General features: G+C 37.0%; 1 protein-coding gene across 1 annotated transcript in view; it reads left to right on the top strand.

The window, feature by feature from the left end:
- The window catches only part of LOC106878234 (uncharacterized), a 34,178-nt gene that overhangs the window by 1,914 nt on the left and 9,623 nt on the right, over positions 1-22,641 (top strand). Inside the window, exon 2 of the mRNA XM_014927396.3 lies at positions 20,736-20,915. Within this exon, the coding sequence (XP_014782882.1) occupies positions 20,736-20,915 (180 nt within the window). The remainder of the gene's footprint in view (positions 1-20,735; positions 20,916-22,641) is intronic.

Genomic DNA, 22,641 nt, shown 5'->3' on the forward strand with positions numbered 1-22,641 from the left:
AGAAAGTGCCCTAGTGTAAGTGCAGGCATGACCATGTGCTTTACAAATTCAGTAAATAACTGTGTAATTTCCTGTTCCCTTCTACTGCACTTTGGATAAATAACCGTTTGCCCCAGGTTGAGCAAAATCTTAATCAATGAAATTTGGTAGAGAGAAATACATAGGAGGCATCACTACTGATCTTCAATGCCCTTAATCTGTCACTGGTTTAACGCCACCACCTGTCCGTTGTGTGCCTTTAGTGGAGTTTACTCTGTTGCAAGCATTCTGATCAGGACCCCAAGTTTGAGGATAATAATTACTTCCTTCTTCCCTACATTACTTTGGAAGACACTGAAAAGGGGCTTGAGCGTTGCCCTTCCTCTTCTGGCTATGCTACATATATATATATATATATATATATATATATATATATATATATATATATATATATATATATATATATATATATATATATCTATGAGAGCGTAATGATTTCTAAAAACGTGGATACGAGATCGTAGTCGATTAGTTTGACTCTGTTATTTGATTTGTCCTTTAATTTATCGAGTTTGGAAGGATAAAAAAATGAAATAGATTGGAACCATCAACGTCCATGGGTTGTAAGGAATTATAACTGAGTTCTAGTCACCCTTTCTGTTGTTCCATACCGTCATATCATAATCACGAATACGGATATACGATAACTATACGTGGGGTCCCGAGAGATCTTCTCTGTGATCACACGACCAGCTAGAAATAACAACCAAATTCCATTCAAATCGCACTACTCTCTTTTTTAAAAAATGGCTAAATGGAAGTACACTTTAGATAATCTACTACCAATAAATAAATCAAAAACAAACGCAGAAGATGCTCATAACTGGAACAAACGAGATCACTGGTCTGCTCGATAAGGGCAGACTCGGGTTCAACAATAACAACAGCAACAATATAATAATGTATAATCAATGACATAGTTGATTCCTCTATAGATTTATGTTGTTGACACTAAACAATAATTTATGATTATCATAAATATTATATAAAAAGAAAATAAAACAAAACAAAGTAAACACAATGAATTTATGTGATTCTGACCATTCTGATGCACCAACACTAGTTCTCATCGTCTTTCATTGTAATTTATATATTTATTTGTCACTTGTCATTTATTCATTGTTGTTGTTGTTGTTGTTGTTTTCGCCAGATAATTGCTCGTTTGAAACAATTCATTTGCTTCTGTCTGTGTGTCTGTGTGGGGTGGTGGTGTGTTTATGCGTATTTGTACATTCGTGTGTGTGTGTGTATTATTTGTGTGTGTTTATATTTTAGTCAGCTAGTGTGTGCACATGTATGCAGATATATGAATTGTATGAATTGTATACATGAAGGTGTATATATATATGTGTGTGAATGTGCATATGTATATGCGTATATCTGTATATGTATTATGTGTGTGTGTGTGGGGGGGGATCTCTGTGTGTGTGTGTATGTATGAGTGGTTATGTGTACACATCACCATCATCATCACCATCATCTACAAATTATCAGACAAATAAGTACACCACATATTCCATTCCTTCATTAGAGACGTATGTTCATTCCTAGTTAAAGCTCTTCTATCGTCCATTAGCGTCTTGACCACGGTTTTTGGCAGGACTCTCAAGGGTTCGTCCCCTGATTAACGCTTTCTCAGATGACTGTTTGACTGGCAGTTTTCTGTGAGAGACTCGAACAATGCCAGCAACGTCTCTCTCTCTCTCTCTCTCTCTCTCTCTCTCTCTCTCTCTCTCTCTCTCTCACTCTCTCTCTCTCTATCTCTCTCTCTCTCGCTCGCTCGCTCTGTTTCCTCGGTGATGAACTGAACAGAAGAAAATGGCATTAGAGTTGCTCTGCAAAGTTGTGTGTACATATGTGTGTGTTGTGTGTATAAACACAGAATATACACATACGCGCATACACACACCTACACACATATATATATAAATGTGAGTGATAAGTGCATGCATGAATAGGTATATACGTATATTATGTATGTATGCATATATAAAGAGAAAGAGACAGACGGACAGGTAGACAGACAGATAGATAGATAGATAGATAGATAGATAGATAGATAGATAGATAGATAGATAGATGGATGGATGGATCTTCGTCAGTTTCGCTGAAAAGTTATCTAGTTCGATCAAAAGAGCTATATATTCATTGAATATGACTGTAAACGGTTGAATATTCTTCGAATGCGTGTCAACCTTTAACACAATTCTCAGTCGGATTCAACGTTACACAATCTGTCGTGGCTGGACCTGTAAAATAAATGCAATCCACCTGCCGAACATCTAAATAGTTAATCCACCCTATTGCACTCACAAGACTTAGCACGACCGAAACGATGGTAAAGACCAGGGGGAGAGAGAGAGAGAGAGAGAGAGAGAGAGAGAGAGAGAGAGAGAGAGAGAGAGAGAGAGAGAGAGAGAGAATGAGAGGGAGAGAGAGAGGCAGACAGACACTGAGTGAGCTTGAGAATGATAGATAGATGTATAAGCAGTTGTTTACTTGGATGAACACCTAAATGCTAGATGCACGGTCATAACATAGAGCGCTGAGGTAGTTATATTAAACCAGTGTGTGTGTGTGTATATATGTATACATGTGTGTGTATGTGTGTGTATTTCGGCGGCTTAATTTAATGAAGACCTCTTTGTTGCAAACATTTGAGCTTGAGTCCAGTCTGAAGATAACTTACTCTATCCTTCTCTCCTTCGATTATTACGGATACCTTGAAAATTGCTATGAGCGCCACTCTTCTTCCAGTCATCCGTTCATCATGATATTATGCTGAAGCCGTCGGGAGCCTTGTTATCTTACTTTCGCCAAAACTTGGGGTTAATAGTCTGCGAGACGTACTCTGTAGCAGACACATGAGGTGAATTATTCTGCTCGAAGACGTAACGCGCCGCTTGCTCTAGGAATCGAACTCATGACCTTGCAACTATTAGTCCAACAGCCTAACTACTAATCCATATCCATTCTTACTAAGCCATTAATCTTACAAAGCTATCTTTCCAAAAGGAGTCGCAAGGATCTATGTTGTTGACAGTAAGATCGAGGAAATCTTGGTTATAATATTGTTTCGATTCCTACCACTTTATTGAATTTGATCGTCCTTAGACTTTTTCATATGGCAACAACTGACTCTGAGAATCAAATCTTCAACAATAAAATAACGTTTGAGTCTGATTTTAAAGATGATACAGGCATTCAATAAGTCAAAGAAATAAGTTCTTCATACGCCTTTAATTCACAGTTCAAAACCATTTTACTTCATTTAAGTTGCTGATGCCTTTAGGAAAAGCACAAATTTCACACTACGAAGCATTTAATAACTTCCATGGGACAAATATTGCAACATAAAGGTGTCGTTGCTGTTGCTGCTCTTTCAACTTGTGTTAGTTCTGATCAGAAAGACGTTTAAAAGGTATTCTAGGCATGATAATCCTGTTTTATTCTCAAGAATAGTGTAACCAAACTCGTGTCATATAATGTGCTCTTTTTTAACGATGAAAAGGTGTGTTGTGGTTCGAAGGATTTTTGTAAGATAGGTGACTGCTAAGATGCACCATTATCGTTAACCATGTTTAATATGAATATTTGATACCCAGTTCTTTCTATCTAGTTCGAAAGAAACTAATATAATTTCTGGACACAATAAACTTTATCTTTTAATTATTTAACAGATGAATCATTAGCTAAATGTCAGACATTGATTGACTAGACCTATGGATTTAAGAAGCTGGTATTTTATATGTTCATGTTGTTCTTTTGGTCATTATCATATCAGTTCGCTGATAGCTGATATATTAATGCTATATCTTCAGCGTATAGGCACACACACACACACGCACACACACACACACACACACACACACACACTCACTCACAATCACACAAACATACTCTCACACACACACACATACACACTACACATTAGATACATAATATTTATAAACACTGTTCTCTATATTTCCATTGTACAGCAAAACTATTGAAAGGACACACTTTATTATATAATTTATATACATATAACACACATTTCATTATGTACACGTAGATGTGGCGCAGAATCCTGTAGATACCCATCCTTCATTATATTTTATATTCAGACTAGATACAAGCATAAATGTGTAAACATGTACATACAATTGTGTAAACACGTAGTCATTATTTTACACATACACTAGAGGTGCACGAATGAATAAACACTGTCTTCGTTATATCCATAAACTGGACACTCTAAACGTGTAAACATACAACCATCATTATAGGACACACACAAATGCGTAAACATACAACTGTCATTTTATGCATATACAATGCGGACATACACAAATGTATAAACTCTAATCGCTCGGTATATACATGTATATAGTGGACACATACTGTTGTGTAAACACAAGCCCTTTATTATACACATTCACTGGGGACACACGCACTTACAAAAAGCATCCTTTGCATATATATATATTCTCACAGAATCGAACAAGAACATAACTCACTAAACATGTGTGCATGATCAGATTTTATTTCAGAGAGGTCCGTTGATTCATTAACCCCACAATTTCAGCCCCAGAAAAACCAGCAGTCTTCATCTGTTCACTTCACACGCTTTAATTTAGACTTACAATGTTCAACGAGGACTGTTGAGACAACACACACACACACACACACACACACACACACACACACACACACACACACTCAACACAACTCTCCCTCTTTTTCTTTCTTTTCTTTTTTATTCTATCCTCTTATTTTCAATACCTCTTTATACCTCTCTTTCACTCTCTCTCTCTCGCCCTCTCTACTCATTGCGGTTCCACTTTCACTCTCACCTCTTACTACTACCCTTTCTTTCTTCGTACTTACTCTTCCTCACTTTAAGGCTACTGCTACAGTTGCTGCTGCTGCTGCTGCAACTGCTGGTTCTTTCCTGAAAGTTTTAATGTTTATTCTTCCCTATTTTAAACACTTAATACCAAACTCTGAACTAGCCCACCCATCACCCAGTTTTCTAGAATGTTCAGTTTCTTCTTTTGATTGTCTACAGCCGAACTTCCAGTTTCTATTATTCTAAACTGACCCGCTCCTCTATGTCTCTCTGCCTCTCCCAGTCACGTTACACACACACACACACACACACACACACACACACACACACACACACACACATTACATATATATATATCGGGAGTGAGAAGGAAAGAGAGACATATACAGACAGAGACAAACAGACAGACAGGTAGGTAGTAAGATAGATAAATAGATAGATAGATAGACAGACAGACAGACAGACAGATAGATAGATAGATAGATAGATAGATAGATAGATAGATAGATAGATACAAATACACGTACGAAATATTGAACGAACGTAAGAAAGTAGGACTCAACACATTCAGTAGGAGTCTTTAATATATAATGACAGAGTCACTATGATAATCGATCTGGTTTGGAATAAACTTAAACGAATAACATTGCCTGAATAAAAGACTCAGTAACATAAAGAGGGTGAAATGCTATAAATTGTTGACAGTAACTTTGAAGTTTCACTAATTGTCGCTTCCTTTTTTCTTTCTCTATCTCTTTCTTTCTTTCTTTCTTTCTTTCTCCATCTCTCTCTCTTTCTCTCTCTTTCTTTCTTTCTCTCTCCTATACATATGTCTCTGGACTTCAGATTGTTTATGTCTCATTTTTTCTGAGTGTGTGTGTGTCTACCACTTTATCCTTCTTACTCTCTCTCTCTCCTTCCCTCTGTCGTTCTCTCCGCCTCTCTCTCTCTATCTCTCTCTCTGTCTCTCTCTCTCTCTCTTTCATTCTTTCTATCTTACACGCTCTTCCCTTTTACCACTTTCCTCTCCTCATTATATTCTTTCCTATTCACCAGTTCCACCATTCTTTCATCTGTTTCATTTTTCTCACTCCCTTTCTCGTTCTCTGTCTCTTTCTTTCTCTCTCTCTCTCTCTCTCTCTCTCTCTCTCTCTCTCTCTCTCTCTCTCTCTCTCTCCCTCTCTCTCTCTCGTAAGCACTCACACACACACACACACGCACAAAACCCCTCTCATCTCCGTATGTTTAACTTGTTACATGTAGGTGTATTTAGGTCTTCATCAGTCGGTGGATGTGTGTGTGTTTGTCAAACATATACACCATGTGTGAAGTTTCAATCTAATGATTCACTTATTGGTCTGTTTTGTCTATCAGTAAGCAGTGACGGGGTGTTGAAAGTCCTATCAGAGAATCTAAAATGCGGGTGGTCCTGGACGACATCTCGAAAGACGAACCATAGGGACTAAGAAGACCTACCTTAGGAATTATTTGTTTATGCCAGATTTGCTCGCTTCTGTTTCAGGCGAAGTATTATGGTTGAGTGGCAGATATCTGGGAGTATAAGAACTGCGTGAGACATCGTGGAGAGAAAGGTATCGCTATGTTTGAAAAGATAAATAAGGAATACACTCTGTCGTGCACAAAATTGTATGTATTACCAAGGTGACTATTTCGTCGAATTGACAAGGCGTCGGATAGAATGCCTTGTGGCACTCGTTCAGGTTTTGCAATCTGAGTTCAAACCCCAACCGACGTTGATTTTTATCCTTCTTCCTTTCGGATTTCATAAATTATCCGTCTACCACTATACTATGGACAATTGCCCCTCTCCCCACCTCTCCCCATTCCCCCCTCTCTCTCTGTCCTATCTATATTTCGAAGGCCTAGCCCTTGTCACATTATGTCACGCTGATTTGTCCCGAAAATTATGTAAAAGATACTCGTGTGCGTACCCTTTATTTGTTCGGGCTAGTGAATGGTCATCGTCCTGATCGACAAGGAACCCCCACCATCCCCCCCCTCGTTCACCACGTATTTTCACCTAAAGTACAACCAGTGAAAATGTTCAGCGCTTTAATATGTTTTTTTTTTTTAACCAAGAGAATCTACTTAGAAAATTTTAGTCTCGTTTGAACCAAACGAGATCGCTTGATCTGTTAAAAATAGTAGTAAAATCAACCTGATATCACACATTAATTACAGCAAATAGGGACATGCTGGATAAGGATATAGTCCTATATGTAAATTGCCATGGAATGGTCATGGTCGGAACGCTTAATCAGAGTTGACTTGAGGCTAAACAACATCTAATTCATTTGAAATATCACATATAAAGCATAGATATTCCTTTCAAATTTTTGGCACAAGGCCAGCAATGTTAGGGCGGGGGGTAAGTCGATTACATCTACCCCAGTGCTACAACTGGTACTTATTTTATCGTCTCCGAAAGGATGAACGGTAAAGTCGACCTCGGTGGAACTTGAACTCAGAACGTAAGGACTGACAAAATGCCGCTAAGCATTTTGTCCGGCGTGTTAACGATTCTACCAGCTTGCCACCTTCGTGAAGCATAGATATTAATGGTGGTGAGTTTGTGATCAATTTAGATTAATCAAAACCGTTCAATGAATTTCAGACGCCGGATAACTCTGAATATACATCATAAACAATTTTTTCTCCATCTCTGTCTCTCTCTGTCTCTCTGTAGGAAACGTCTAAATATACACATAAACACACATACACACTGTTGCTTCTGTATGAACACCTCTTCCATAATGTGTGTGTGTGTGTGTGTGCATTGTTATATATTATAATAAACGTCTACAGATGTCCTCTTGTTCCAGACAATCGGACTGTCTTTTCTTTAATAGTATTTCAGTTCTGGAGAATTCTTGATTCTTGAGGTCACCTCTTTTTCTCATTTGAAGATGGTCCCCAATTGCTGGCAAGTGATTGTTTCTGCTCTCCCTGGAACGGGAGGTAATTTCAATAAATTAGAAATTTCTTTAAAGGTATTCAATATACCGTTATTCGTCTTTGTTATTCAAATACATGCTATTAGCCACTGAGTTATTTCTCTTAGCTGTGTGTGTGTGTGTGTGTGTGTGTGTGTATAGTGCGTCTGCTTGAAGATGACAGGACGTGGTGGAATTTGAGTTACAAGTTAAATATACAATTTCTCTCTCTCTCCCTCTGTCTGTCTCACTCTTTATCTATCTATCTCCGCACACACGCATACACATAATGTATGTATGTATGTATGTATATATGTTTGTACACGTGGATAATACTCCGCATATATTAATATATTCAGTTTCAGCAGCCGAGGAGTTTACGCCTAAACTAAAGATGAACGTTTCCCTAATCTACATAAATTATGAGGCTTTTAACAGGAATGAATATTTATTAGAACTCAGAAGTTTTGCAATTCAGAAGGTTGGAAATTAGGATTGCTTGCTTTCATTTTGATTGTAATCGGAAATTTGTATGGACAGAAATGAATGAGTGAACTAGAGTCAGAAGAAGGAACATCTTCTGAAAGGTTTAACGGGGAGAGACAAAAGTCTATATTCACACCATTATGTATCTCTTATCCCAGTCAGCATCTGGTTAAGTTAGATCGCTTACTTATCTGGTTTTTATTGTGAAAGATTTGTCAGATGGTGATGATCAAACCTTTTCATGTATTTATCAATTGATGCTGTTAACGTTGGTTAGCTTTAGCTCAGCCTTGATCAAAGAGACTAATAATGATCAAAAGTGTTCCATCTGTGACTAAGGGATTCCATTGTCTGATGTGTTCTTGAATCTTTAAGAATCAGTCACCGATTTATAGATTTTAAGTGAAGTTGTGAGGACATTTACATATTTAAAGCAATTTTTTTTTCCTTTTTGTTTTGCTTTGTTTTCTGTTTGGCAGAAGGTATCTTTCTATTTTAGCAAACGACTGAAAGGTGTTACTCTCACGGGTCAAACGTAGTCCAGTGATTTTGCTTGTCTTATCAACCAAGCTGTTCTCGCTACGGATACTATTCATATTACAATCACTATGTTGGTTAATCAAAACAAATCTAAGCTTCTGCTATTTTCCGAGTGCTGAGTCAAGGTTTTCGCAATCTGCGTCTTTGCAATCTGAGTTGAATCCACTTACTTTTACATCCATCGCTAATGATTTATAGGAGTATGGTCAGTAGATTGTATCTTATTCGGGGGACTGAAAATAAATCCGTACCTAAGGCATTTAACTTTTAGAGATGAGGTTATCTGTAAAATTTGATCTGAGAAATTTGATCAAAGTACCTTCTCCTCACTTGTGTTGGACTAGATGTCTTTCAAGCTAATAATGCTTGAAGTCGCTACTCCTCACGAAAATTCGGTGTGTCATTAGGATTTGTGTCATGCCTCACCCTTAAAGCGCAACCAGCACTAACAAATTATAAATGTTGATAAAATTCACGACTGTAAGCAGTGGGAGTGTAGCAGAATCGACGATTGTTACGTTGGATTGAAACAAAATCTATTTGCAACTGACTAGTGTTCTCCTCGGAAAGTGATTTTATCTCACACTTACTCGACACCACAGAAACCGGGTTTGTAAATCGCCCTTCTTCGAATAAGGCTTAGCACTTTTGGTTCCAATGCCGTTTGGAAAGACTTGAACATCACAAAATCTCGATCCTCTAAGCTTCAAATCTATATACGTCGCCACCACAGTCTGTAGTTAAAACCGTTAGGAAAGATATGAACATCATAAAACTTTTATTCTTCTCGCCTATAAAAGTAATGTTTAACGTTTAAAGGCTTATAACATCATCATCATCATCATCATCATCATTAATGACAGAATTTTCGCTCAGATTTCCTCCTAAAAATGAGAAAAAATAGAATATTCAACATCATTAAAGGAATCATAATAACCATTTGTTGTTTACTCATACGTGGTGTATCTCTCCCCACTCTCTGTTTCTCTCTGCTTCTCTCTCTCTCTCTCTCTCTCTCTCTCTCTCTCTCTCTCTCTCTCTCTCTCTCTCTCTCTCTCTTCCTTTCTCTCTCTAACTCTATTTCTGTCCATGCCTTCTTTTCCTATTACCTTAATACATCCAGTGGGAACGCCTCCTTCTTTAGCTGCCTGTTTCTCCGCCTCACACACACACACACACACACACACACACACAAACACATTCACAGTTTTCCTAATATTTATATCTCCAATCAAGCCTTAACTCCTCCACCTACACAGCTACCCCCCACCCCCGTTCCCATCTACTCCGCCACTTTCAACATATCAATCATTCATTCTCCCTTCAATTTCTTCTGGAACCTTTTAAGGCAGAGTTCCCGCCTCACACGTTAACAGAAATATGAAAAAAAAATAAAATAAATAAATAAATAAATAAAGGAAATATAAAAAAAGAAAGACAGAAAGAAGGAATAAATATTGAAATAAATATATAAAGAAAAGACAAATAATTATGGAACGAATGAAAAGAATAAAGAAAAAACAGCAAAAAAATGAATGAAATTTAGAAAGAAAACAAGAAATAATGAAATATAAAACGAATTTCATGAAAGGAACAAAACAGAAAAAAAAGGAATAAGAAAAAAAGCAAAGCAAACCAAATCAGAACATGACACGGATCCTCGTAATTGTACCTCTGGGGTCGATTTTTCTATAAATGATCCAAGAAGAGAAAGTATATGCATACATTGATAAATTTTACTAAGGCAAAAAATAAAAACCCTTTTCAGAGGTCGAGGAGGAGTGTAGAGGAAGGAGTAGGGTTGGAGAGATGGTTGGTTGAGAGGAGAGAAAGGGGTATGGGTGGAGAGATAGGAAAGATGGTGGGCTTAGAGTTAGAGTTGAGTGCTGATTTTTGAAAGGTGAAACACCAAACAGAACACTAACATTTCGTGTCGCTTTCTGTAAGCTGTGCTAACAAAAAACATTACGTAATATATACACATACACGTATGTGTGTATATGAGTGTGTGTATGATATATGCTTAAGCACACAACTGCATAAATCGTGTGTCTGTGTCTGTGTGTGTCTGTATGTGTATACATGCATTCTAGCTTAGAAACAAGATCTCGATCTGGGAACTGGTTGATAATTGCCGATAAAAGTCGACCACTATACTCAGCTGAACCTGTTTTGAAAATGAAAGGATTAATTTGATTACGTAGTCCTACATACACATAAAAATAGGAGGCGGGGGGGGGTTATCGCTGGAACTCTCTTGAACAGAAGTCTTTTCAATCGGTTAAAAACCTGGTGCTAAGGAGCAGTAACAATAACTGGCACTCAGTTTTATCGACCCCGAAAGGATGAAGAGTGACGTTCACTTGAGCAGGATTCGAAACCAGAATGTATAGAAAGATGTAACCTAATAGCGACAAGATACTTTGTCCGACACTACCAATCGTGCTAACCTGTTTCTGTCTTTAATGAGGAAGGTCAAAATTGTCAAAGAGGCCAAGTTTATGCTAGACGGTATGGTGCAATTTGACGAGGATTTGGCTGTATTACGTAAGAAGTCGAATGATAAATAGTTAGCAGGGAAAAGAACAAATAGTTAGTGAAGAAATTAATAACTTTTTTTAAAGTTGTAACGATAGATAGATAGATAGATAGATAGATAGATAGATAGGTAGGTAGATAAGTATATAAATAGATAGATAGAGAGAGAGAGAGAGAGATTGATTGATTGAGAGATATATGAATGAATATAGAAAGTTATGTAATATTTAATACATGTGTGTATAAATGCAATACAGGTTTATTTATGCGTGCGCACGCGTGTATGTATGTATATATATATATATATATATATATATATGTATATATGTATGTGTATATATATATATATATATATATATGTATATATGTATGTATATGTATGTATGTATGTATATATCTATATATGTATGTATATATATATATATATATATATATATATATATATATATATATATATATATATATATATATATATATATATAAACTCATTTGACATTGGTACTCAAGTTAATTATATCTACTCCACTATTTGACTAAGTGCTTATTTCTTCGGGATCCTTTGTACGTCTATTCCACCTGCCACAAATATCAAATAAATCTCCTTCAAAACACGCCCTACTCTCTTTAAAGTGGACGGTCAAGTCTAGGAACAAGTAGGGGGGAATAAACGGAAATGATCATTCCTGGAACATCATTCCTCAGAGTTCTGATCGAAGCGTAAATGGACGTAAGTAAATATCGCACAGTAATTACTCCGGTTCGCTATCATTTCTGACACTCTATCCCATTCTATGTTTTGGAGCTGGTAATCCAGCTTGGCCTTGACCATGATAGCTAAAACCAGCTGAAAAGCAGGCTACAAAAATTAAATAAAAAACGCTAAACAAATTTATGTTAATAGCTAGTGACGAATGCAAGAAATTAAAGAATATTTTACATGAAATAAACACATTAACTCCCTGCCTCTGATCGGAATTGAGTTCGTTTACATATAAACTTGTAAAGGGAATAAAGAATAGCAGAAATTAATTAGATATTGCCAGTTTAGAAGAGAATTTTGCAAATCACATATAAAAAGAAAAGAAAAAGAAAAGAGAAAAGAAAAATAGAACTGAAGGACAATTGGTCAGATCTCCATCTTGCAAGACATGCAGCAGGAGCGGTGTGAAGATACCAGCTGCTCGGTAGGTATTCACATAGATTTCTGTCTCCTCCCATCTTTGTTCAAGCGACGACCCTCCGTCCTGCTACCTGCCTACTCAACTCACAGGGCTCTCTGAACAATATATCTTTATATATATGTATGTGTATGATATAAGTGTGTGTGTGTGTGTGTGTGTGTGTGTGTGTGTGTGTGTGTGTATGTATGTATGTATGTATGTATGCATGTATGTATTGCAGTCATTCTTTTCCCTTTGGTAAATAGCCTGACAGAATAAAAGACAGATGACGTTAGAACTTTTATATTGTTTTGCTATGTTACATAAGCACAAAGTCACTAGATTTATAAGAGATGGATATGAGATTATATAACATTCATGCCACTCCTTCCTCACAAGCATTAATTGTGCCAGTTTCATTTATATATTTTTTATTCATATTTGTTTTATCTGGGAATTGAAACTTTATAGAATCGTCCACTCGTTGAGAATGTACCTCCATCTCTATTGACTCCTCCTTGTGTTGATGAATAAAGCATCGAGGTGTGACAGTCGGGAAATATTGAAGGGTTTTTAATGAACTACGCTGTAGTATATAATAATCGTAAACGGGGAAGGCTCACAGGTATCCTTTCATCTACATTACCATGTGTCCTTTGTGATGAAAGTTAACAATCAACACCTAATGGCGAGCAAGAACTACTGTGCATTGCAATTTACAGCTGTAAGCAATATTTGCTCCATAGAGTTTGTAAAATAGTTAACTGCTTTATTAGTTTGCTATATTAAGTTCAACTTCTTCTACCGTGGACGGTAGAGAATTACTCAGAAGGGTAGAGAAAGACGAAATCTCTACAAACCAAACTTGGCTTATTATTACTTACTTTTTAAGATGGAGGAGCAGTGATCCATGATCACTTTTGCAGAATTTCATAAACCAGAAAGATCGATATTGATTGAATATGTTCAGTCTCAATTTCTGTTATTCGAACTCGGTAAGAAAAAAAAAGCCAGATCAGAGACGGAAATTTCAGAGGGAAATATCTGGGAATAGAATATTTTAAAATGCTTAATATGGAAAGATGATACACAGCAAAGATTATGAGAGAAGTGTTGGGGAGGGGAGAGTGAGAAGGGGAAGATATGTATATCGAGTGGTTTGAGGAAAAGAGATACGCAGCTTGCTGGATAAACGGAATTGCGGTATAAGTATCAAAGAGGAGAAATTGTAACGCTTTGCTATGGGAATTTTTGCCACTGTTTACTATAACAATATGAACATGCAGAGTGTTGTGCATGCAGTATTATAAAAATATAATAAAATGGCATATCGTATAATATCTGGAATTGATTCCATTATTTATGCATCAACTGAATATCAATTAAACTTTCCAGATCACAAAATATTCCACTAGTCAAAATAAGTCCTGTATAATTATTTCATTTGTTCCTTTCACTCTATGTTGAAATCGAATTTCGCCAGGCACACGAGTAACATTTGACAGATTATACATCGTTTTACTTCCTCTTATTCTCCATCTCTTTTCTCTTTTTTGATACCTCATTTTCTCTCTCTGTCTCTGTATATCACACCACACACACACACACACACACACACACACACACACATATATATATATATATATATATATACACTCACACACACACCGTTATGCGCATAGGTGAAAAGCAACAGAAGTACTGGCTGGATTTGAATTCAAAATGTCTTGGTACTCTACTATAACCTGAGTTCACTTTTAAAAGTCCATAGTTGTGCAACATTTTTAGTATCTCAGCGACATACTAATATAACATAATCAATTGTAATATAATCAATAGTGTGTCAATATAAAGTGCTGAGTGAAAGTCTCAACATGCCAGTACTGATTCATCTATTGGAAACCCACATGTCATCAAAGGCCAATTGCTGATTGGATAGGTTACTCCCATAGCCCGATCTGTTGCCCAGGCCTATGACAGCTACAAAATTATGATTAAATACATATCCGAACTCTTTTTAGACGTAAATTTTCTGAAACTCATTATCCAAATATAACTTTCTTCTTATGAGGGAAGTTTGAGTACTATCTGTAGCAGAAACAATATCAATAGAACGTCTTAGATAAATATTTGGTCTCATTACTGTATGTAATCAGTTTGACTGTGAAATTAAACCCACGAGAGTCTCTGCAACCGTTACATTATTAATATCAGTCGACCAATTTCATTGTTATTGAAGTATTCACAAGGATTTGCTGTCTTTCCTTTCTCAGATAATCAGTGAAAGTAACTGAAAGCTACTAATTAAAATGTAAATGTAAAATGCGGCGGTCATAAATTCATTTACATAATAGTGTAAAGTTTGACAGCTCGACAATAGTTAATAGAGTACCAATACTGCGTGCTATATGAATAGTCAAACTTATAGGATCATAGTCATATGCTTTGGTCTCATTGTGAAATTTGACATATTAGGGCTAATTTCACAGAGATGTATATGTATTAGTTTCACTCATCGGTAGTTAGAAGGAAAAGGTCAGTGAAACTTGAATTTCTGAATAATGAGACCAATCGGTTCAACCTTCAGTTTGAACTACGTCAGTGCCCTCGTGGGTCAAATTTCACAGTGCGGCTAATATGAATATGATTCCATGATAGTTGACTCTTCAAAACCCACGCTTTGTTGATACTTTAACTATTGTCGAACTGTCAAAAAGTATAATCATTTTGTAAATGTGCTTGTGACTGTCACGTACTTGTTTACATTTTAATAAGTACCCTTCAGTTGCTATCATTGGTAGTTTTAGAATGAAAAGTTGGCAAATGCTGATGAATTTTTAAGCAGCACTGCAACTAGACGATTAACCCTAGTAGCAAAGAGGCCGCAAAAACCTTCCTGAAGGTCTTGAATCCAGCTAAACTAATTCCAAATATTTCCTAATATAAAGTGCTCCAACGGAGGTGTTTGTGCTTGATTGATCTGCTAGAAACAACAATCAAATCACTCTTTTAAATGAAAGTCACACTGAATAATGAATTTTACATGCATCGTCTGAAAAAGTAAGCAGTGGCTCTTGATCAAAGATCTACTTGATCACAGCAACAGCTTTTATGCCTATATTGTCCAGAATTTTCAATCAACTGACCCTATTGCTGTTATCTCTCTTCTTTGAAATCTTTTTCAATTTGTCAACTAATTACTTGGATAATCTCAACTGAACGATTTCCCACTCACTACATTACATACGTGTATTTGTATTTACGATGGAGACCGATCTTCTGGATTATCTTCCCTCAGCCATCATCTAACTGATTGTCATTTTACTCTGTGTGCATGTGTGTGTGCATGCGCGGTGCGTGCATGTTTGGCTATGTGTGTGTGTGCTGTTGTTATTGATGTTTGATCCTAGATTTCGACTAAGTAGAGATAAGGCCAAAGGCATTCCAGCCGTGACCACGACATCTTTTTAGGAATATGTAGAAAATGTATTACATAAGTGACGAAGCATAAGCATCCTCAGTGTTGCTCAACCCTTACCGAGTAGTCCAACCATACCAACCGTGGCCATCTTTCCTTTTCCCCATGTGGATCGAACTCAGAACCATATTACCCAATTTATCGACTTTTAAGACACTAGGTTCTCATCTATGGGATATTTGGTTGCTGTTTCTAGCAGTTCTGTTGACCTCACATAGGCTCCTTCGTTCACTTTGTCTCCGTCATTGCTTCATATCTGTACGTATTTGTTTGTATGTGAGTGTTGTATATGTCTTTATGTATGTACGGCTTTATATCAATAACCTTGTATGTTTGGTGGTGGCTAAGTGCATGTACTGTGTGTGTGTGTGTGTGTGTGTGTGTGTGTGTGTGTGTGTGTGTGTGTGTGTGTGTGTGTGAAGGTGGGATACAGACAAACAGATGTGAATAAGCAAGCCGATAAACAGAGACGGAAGGTATGCGAATGTGTATAATCTTACGTTCTTATATTCATGTATACTTTCATTTGTGTGATTCTCCGCGCGAGTTTTTGTGTTTACATATTTGTTTGTGCGGCAATATCTATTGAATGTGAGTATATATTTGTTTGTGCCTGGGTACATACATACATATATGCGTGTGTGTGTGTGTGTGTAGTTGTGGGTATGTAAATGCGTGTACGTGCGTGTTTGCGAGTGTGTGATTGGTTATATGTCAGTGAGTGTAGACTGTGTGTGTGCTTGTGATTGTAAGTATGCATGTATTGTGCATGTGTGTGTGTGTGTATGAATGTATTGCGTGTGCCTGTGTGTGTGTGTGTGTGTGTGTGTGTGTGTCTGCGTGTGTGTGTGTGTGTGTGTATTTGACCTTTATGATGCCCAGAATCGTTTTTCTGTAATATTGTTGTAAACTGCCAGATGGTTTTACAAGTAAAACAGTTGAGATTTCCCAAAATTCTCTATTAGCTCCACCACAACACTTACTGCATTCTCTCCCTGTCAGCACCCCTTTCGCCTTCCCCCTTCCATTCTCTTTCTCCCTTCTCTCTTCCCCCTCTCTCTCTCCACCCCCATCTCTCTCCTTTTCTCTGTTATCTTTTTCTGTATTTTTTCCTCTCTTTTACTCTTCTTCTTCTTCTTCCAATCGCTTTCACTCCATATCTCTCTGTATTCTATCTTTTCTATCATTCTTTTTTCCATTATTTCCCCTTGCATTCCTTTTCTATGTTCATATCAAACTTAACAATTCCATCCTCTTATGTGTGTATGAGTCTTTCTCAATGCATGCGAACGCGCGCCAGCGTGTGTATGTGTGTGTTAAGTGAAAAATTACTTACAAAACCACCTATGCTGATGATGTCTCCACCGATTTTGCCGCCCCACCACCGCCTTCGTTATACCAAGTGGTTGATATTACCGACAAAGACCTTTGTAAGTATTGTCCCAACATGGGCAAGGGTAGTTAACAGAGCCTCCTCCTTGTATTTGACTGTGCCTTATTTCTTCGACCCAGGAGAGGATAAAAATGACATCGGTAAGATTTGAATTCAAAATAAAAAAGGAAATGACAAAGTTATGTTGTGTCATACATCTTGATTTTGCACACATCTGGTTTTTGCCTCAGTTGTTTACATCGTCCAATTCACCTAGTCATAACAATGAACGAAGGTATGGACCTTGACACGATCGTTAGCCCTGCTAGACATCGTACCCAATTCTCCCTCCGATCTCTTAAAATTCTCAATTCTCTTAAAAAGTGAAGGGTAAGTTTGAAAAAAATAGAACAGCCAAGATGAGGACGATTGCAGCATTGTTGATAATCAGTCTGCTCGATCGGGTCGTACCTGGAGCTGAACAACATCTAGTATGGAATCATTCAATATCATCAAAAGTATAAATGTATGAGTAGATGTGAGTGTGCGCGTGTATTTGTGAATGTGTGCGTGTATTTGTGTATGTGTGCGTGTATGTATAGGAGAGATATGTAACTGTGTATATATGTATATATACATATAGGTGAGGGCGCATGGCCTAGTGGTTTTATATATATATATATATATATATATATATATATATATATACTGTATACATGCATGTATGTTTGGAGAGAAAGAGACTGAGATAGAAAGAGAAAGAAAGGAAGAAAGTGAGAGAGGCTTACATATGCTCTAATAGATATAACATATAGTTATGCACTTACATATATACACATATTCACACGTTTGTATATGCTTGTATATAAGTGAATTTGTATCCGTACAATGACACTAAGCTTTAACCTGGTTTTTCTAGTTTACCTATCTAAAGTGCACGAACATATATTTACAAGGCTGTACGCTTAGAATCCAACAATGCTGGGGCTTTATTATTTTTTTCTCCCTTTTCTCTCACAGAATAACACTTTAACTGTTGCACCAAATTGATCAGGGGGATATAGAAGCGGCTGATCTAGCCAGTCGCTGGTGTGAACTGGTCAGGTGACCACAAGGAAGATTGTTACTGGATTGTTTAGTTGAGACGGCTTCCTATTCTTCTTATTGAACTTTAATTACAACCCTTCAGGACTGACCGTGGGAACCTTACATATGATGAGTTATAGTAACTCCTGCAATAATTAATTGGTTTTGAACATCAGTTATTGATCGAAGCTTACGTAAGAATTTGCAGTAATCATTGTTTGAAGTTGGCACATTATCAATTACACGTTTTTCGTGTAAGTTTTATAATAAATTGAGAGGAAGAAGAGACTGGTCGAAAGTGGGAATAGATGTTTACAGATATTAATTATCTGCGAAGTTACTTTATAAGTATGAGTTGTGTTTCTTCGGTGTAAGATCGGTTAGTATTATTTCTTGGTCGTTGATTGGTGCTAGGTTAGTCGGTGGATGAAGTATACAAGGAAAAATAGAAATCACTGGAAAGAAGAAGCAATGTATCCAACTGTGGTAACAGCACGATATGTGGTCACATCTTATAATATGTTATATGTGAAAGTTGGCTGATAATGGGATGGAATATCGTCACAGCATTTGTTAAAGCAGTACCTAAATTAAGATAGAACGAAGGATTATGGCTTTTTGGCTTATGTGGAAAGCACGTAGAAAAAAAGAAAACCCCCTCAAAAAACGAATAAAAGTTGTTGTTTAAGTTGACATCTGGACACTAGCTAAACAATGCTAACGTTTCAGAATTATTTCTTTCTAATTATGGCACGAAGCCTGCAAGTTTGAGGGAAGCAGGAAACCGATTACCTTGACTTCAGTGATGAATTGATATTTATTCTATCGGCTCTGAGTGGATGAATGGCAAAGTCGACCTCGGCAGAATTTGAACCCAGAAACCAAAGAACCAGAAGAAATGCCGTTACGCATTTGATCCGGCGTGGGAATGATTCTGCCAGTTGGCTGTCTTCCGTTTCAGAATTGTTTTGATTTCTAAACAGTTTTATTTCTTACTCCAGCAAATAGATATATCTACTTCAGCAATGTAGGGTAGGCTTTACTTCGCTGATGATTCCAAAATAAAGTAGAAATATCTTTGACGATGTATCAGTCTTGCCATAAAATTTAACGAAAAAATATTATCAGTTATCGATATATACTTCTTTTTTACTCAATATATAGTTTCTATTTTCGAATATTTAATGTTCCATATATTGAATATACTGACAACCACCGAAAAACTATGGTCATCCGAGCCATAATTTAATATCTATATTCACTTTGGTATTCTTCGAATGCGATTATATCGAGCCATCATCCTCAGAAAGTACTGGTTATATCAACCCCAGTACTTTATCTGGCACTTACTTCACGGCAATATAAAGTCAGTACTGGCGTATGAAAGATTATTCAGTCGGACGGACTTTAATACCAAAATTTATTTCTTTTCGAATGTATTAGTTAAAAGAAACCCTATTAAACACCCAAACACAAACACATGCACATATACAAACACACTCATATATACCTATATATTTCTTCACACATAACGGGCTTTCACGTAGTTTCCGCCTTTTATCCAGAAGGTTTTTTTAAATATCGCTAATCTGTTGTTGAAGAAACTTGTCCAAAATTTAGCACATTGGAATCACTGCGATGGTTACGATGCAGACTTCTTAAATGAAATAGTCTTACTTTTTATTTCTGTCAATTTTTTTTCAAATTGAGCTGAAAAATTTAACCTCGATATCTTAATCTACGCTCTTAATGAGCATCGGCTGTTAATATTTATAACGTAAATATCTGAAGTAAAACAAAGTTTGAGACTTAGGATAAAAATTTTACATATAGACGTGTTTTTGTCCTAGTAAATTTTAAGATTCATCATCATTTCACAATATTTCTATTGAGAATGTGACTATTTTTCTAACATATTCTGTGACATCATTACGATCTTACTGTTGTATCTCTTCTCTACAGTTTCTTGTCATGTATTGTCTTGGGCCCTCATCTATTAACGGAATCGTGAGGGCGCTGACCCGAAACAGACACACGATTGTACTTCGACCGTCCAAAGGTTTTACCTCTTCCACTACTACATGCTACTTCAATTTTTTATTGGAAAGCCCTCTCCTAAAGGGGTTTTTTTTTCCTATTAAGTTGCATAAATTAATGCTCGCCCATTAGCGCTAGGTCAAATTTAATAACAATACAAAATACCGAATATTACGTCTAATTTAAATCTAATTGAAATTCTTTTCTTTTGCAGATGAAAAAACTTAAACATAGTTGCAGAAATAATGGAAGGTCTATGTTTTCCCCTGCACCAGTCTCCCTTTATCCAAAGAAAGACAAATTATCTTCGACAGAGAAGAAACAAATCCAAACAGAATACGGACAGTTACAAGAAATGGTTCCAACAATAGCAAACAGACGTCGAGTGACGAAGGTATAAACACATCACTACTTGTTGACATTGTTATTTTAATTCTTTTTATTTTTTTGGTTCCCATAGTTTCCTTACCTTGTATCAATTATCAAGTTTATCCTTCTACTTAAACACTTGTGTGTGTGTGTGTGTGAGAGAGAGAGAGAGAGAGTTGCGTGCGTGCGTGTGAATTTGGAGTCCATCGACTAAGTAGCTTTTATCATCTTTACCACACTCTACCACTGCTTGCCAATTTCAGTATTCCTCTCGATTCTAACTTCTTGCGTTGCTTCTTTCTGCATCTTTCTTTTATCCGTAATATTATGTAAAGCGTACCTGGAGAAAATAACCAACCAGCCAGCCAACCAATCAATCAATCACCATTTATATCGGCTATTAGTATATATAGAGAAACGGAAAGTTAAGGCAAAAGTTTTCTCTGTTCTTAAATAACTAAAGTGACTCTTTTACAATGTAATTGTCCATATACAGCGACATGCGAAATTACAACGTAATTCAATAACTGCATAAACTGAGAATCGATTCCTCGGATGGAGTGCTTACAGTGGGTTTAGCTTGATTCTCAAAATCCAATTTTCTACTTATTTGTATGTGTGTGTGTGTGTATATATATATATATATATATATATATATATATATATATTATATAGATAGATAGATAGATAGATAAATAGATAAACTTACTTGGAAATGGATGCGTGGCGTTCAGTCATATAATGATATAAATAATGTATATATATATATATATATAAATGTGTATGTATGTGTGTATGTCATTATTCAGTTTTATTTCAAGATTTCTTGCCAACTGAGAAAGAGCCGGCTTCTAACCTAGATCTAAGTCTCATTTCAACAGCACCAACAGAGTATATTTGTATGTATGTATGTATGTATGTATGTATGTATGTGTGCATATTTGTGTGTTTTCTTTTATGTATGTATTCTCATGCATATAGTTGCATGTATTGACATGCTCATATACCTACATACGTAAGCTCGCAAGGAATGAAGCCAGTATGCTCCGTTGGATGTGTAATGTCAATGTGAATACCCGTCAGAGTGTAAGTATCTTGAGAGAAAAGCTGAACATTAGAAGCATCAGTTGTGGCGTGCAAGAGAGACGATTGCGCTGGTATGGACATGTGGTGAGAATGGAGGAGGATAGCTGCGTGAAAAAGTGCCACACCCTAACAGTTGAGGGAACCCGTGGAAGAGGTAGGCCCAGGAAGACCTGGGCTGAGGTGGTGAGGCAAGACCTTCGTACATTGGGCCTCACCGAGGCGATGACTACGGACCGAGACCTTTGGAAATGGGCTGTGCGTGAGAAGACCCGGCAAGCCAAGTAAGATCGTTGCCAGTGCCCCTGGACTGGTTCTTGTGCGGGTGGCACATGAGATGCACCATTTTGAGCGTGGCCGTTGCCAGTACCGCCTGACTGGCTCCTGTAGGATTTTCGAGCGAGATCGTTGCCAGTGCCCCTGGACTGGCTTGTGCGGGTGGCACATAAAAGACACCATTTCGAGCGTGGCCGTTTTCGTGCGGGTGACACGTAAAAGCACCCACTACACTCTCTGAGTGGTTGGCGTTAGGAAGGGCATCCAGCTGTAGAAACTCTGCCAAATCAGACTGGAGCCTGGTGTTGCCATCCGGTTTCACCAGTCCTCAGTCAAATCGTCCAACCCATGCTAGCATGGAAAGCGGACGTTAAACGATGATGATGATGATG

This window comes from Octopus bimaculoides, chromosome 2 (assembly GCF_046866305.1).
Source record: "Octopus bimaculoides isolate indiv1 chromosome 2, ASM4686630v1, whole genome shotgun sequence".
NCBI lineage: Eukaryota > Metazoa > Mollusca > Cephalopoda > Octopoda > Octopodidae > Octopus > Octopus bimaculoides.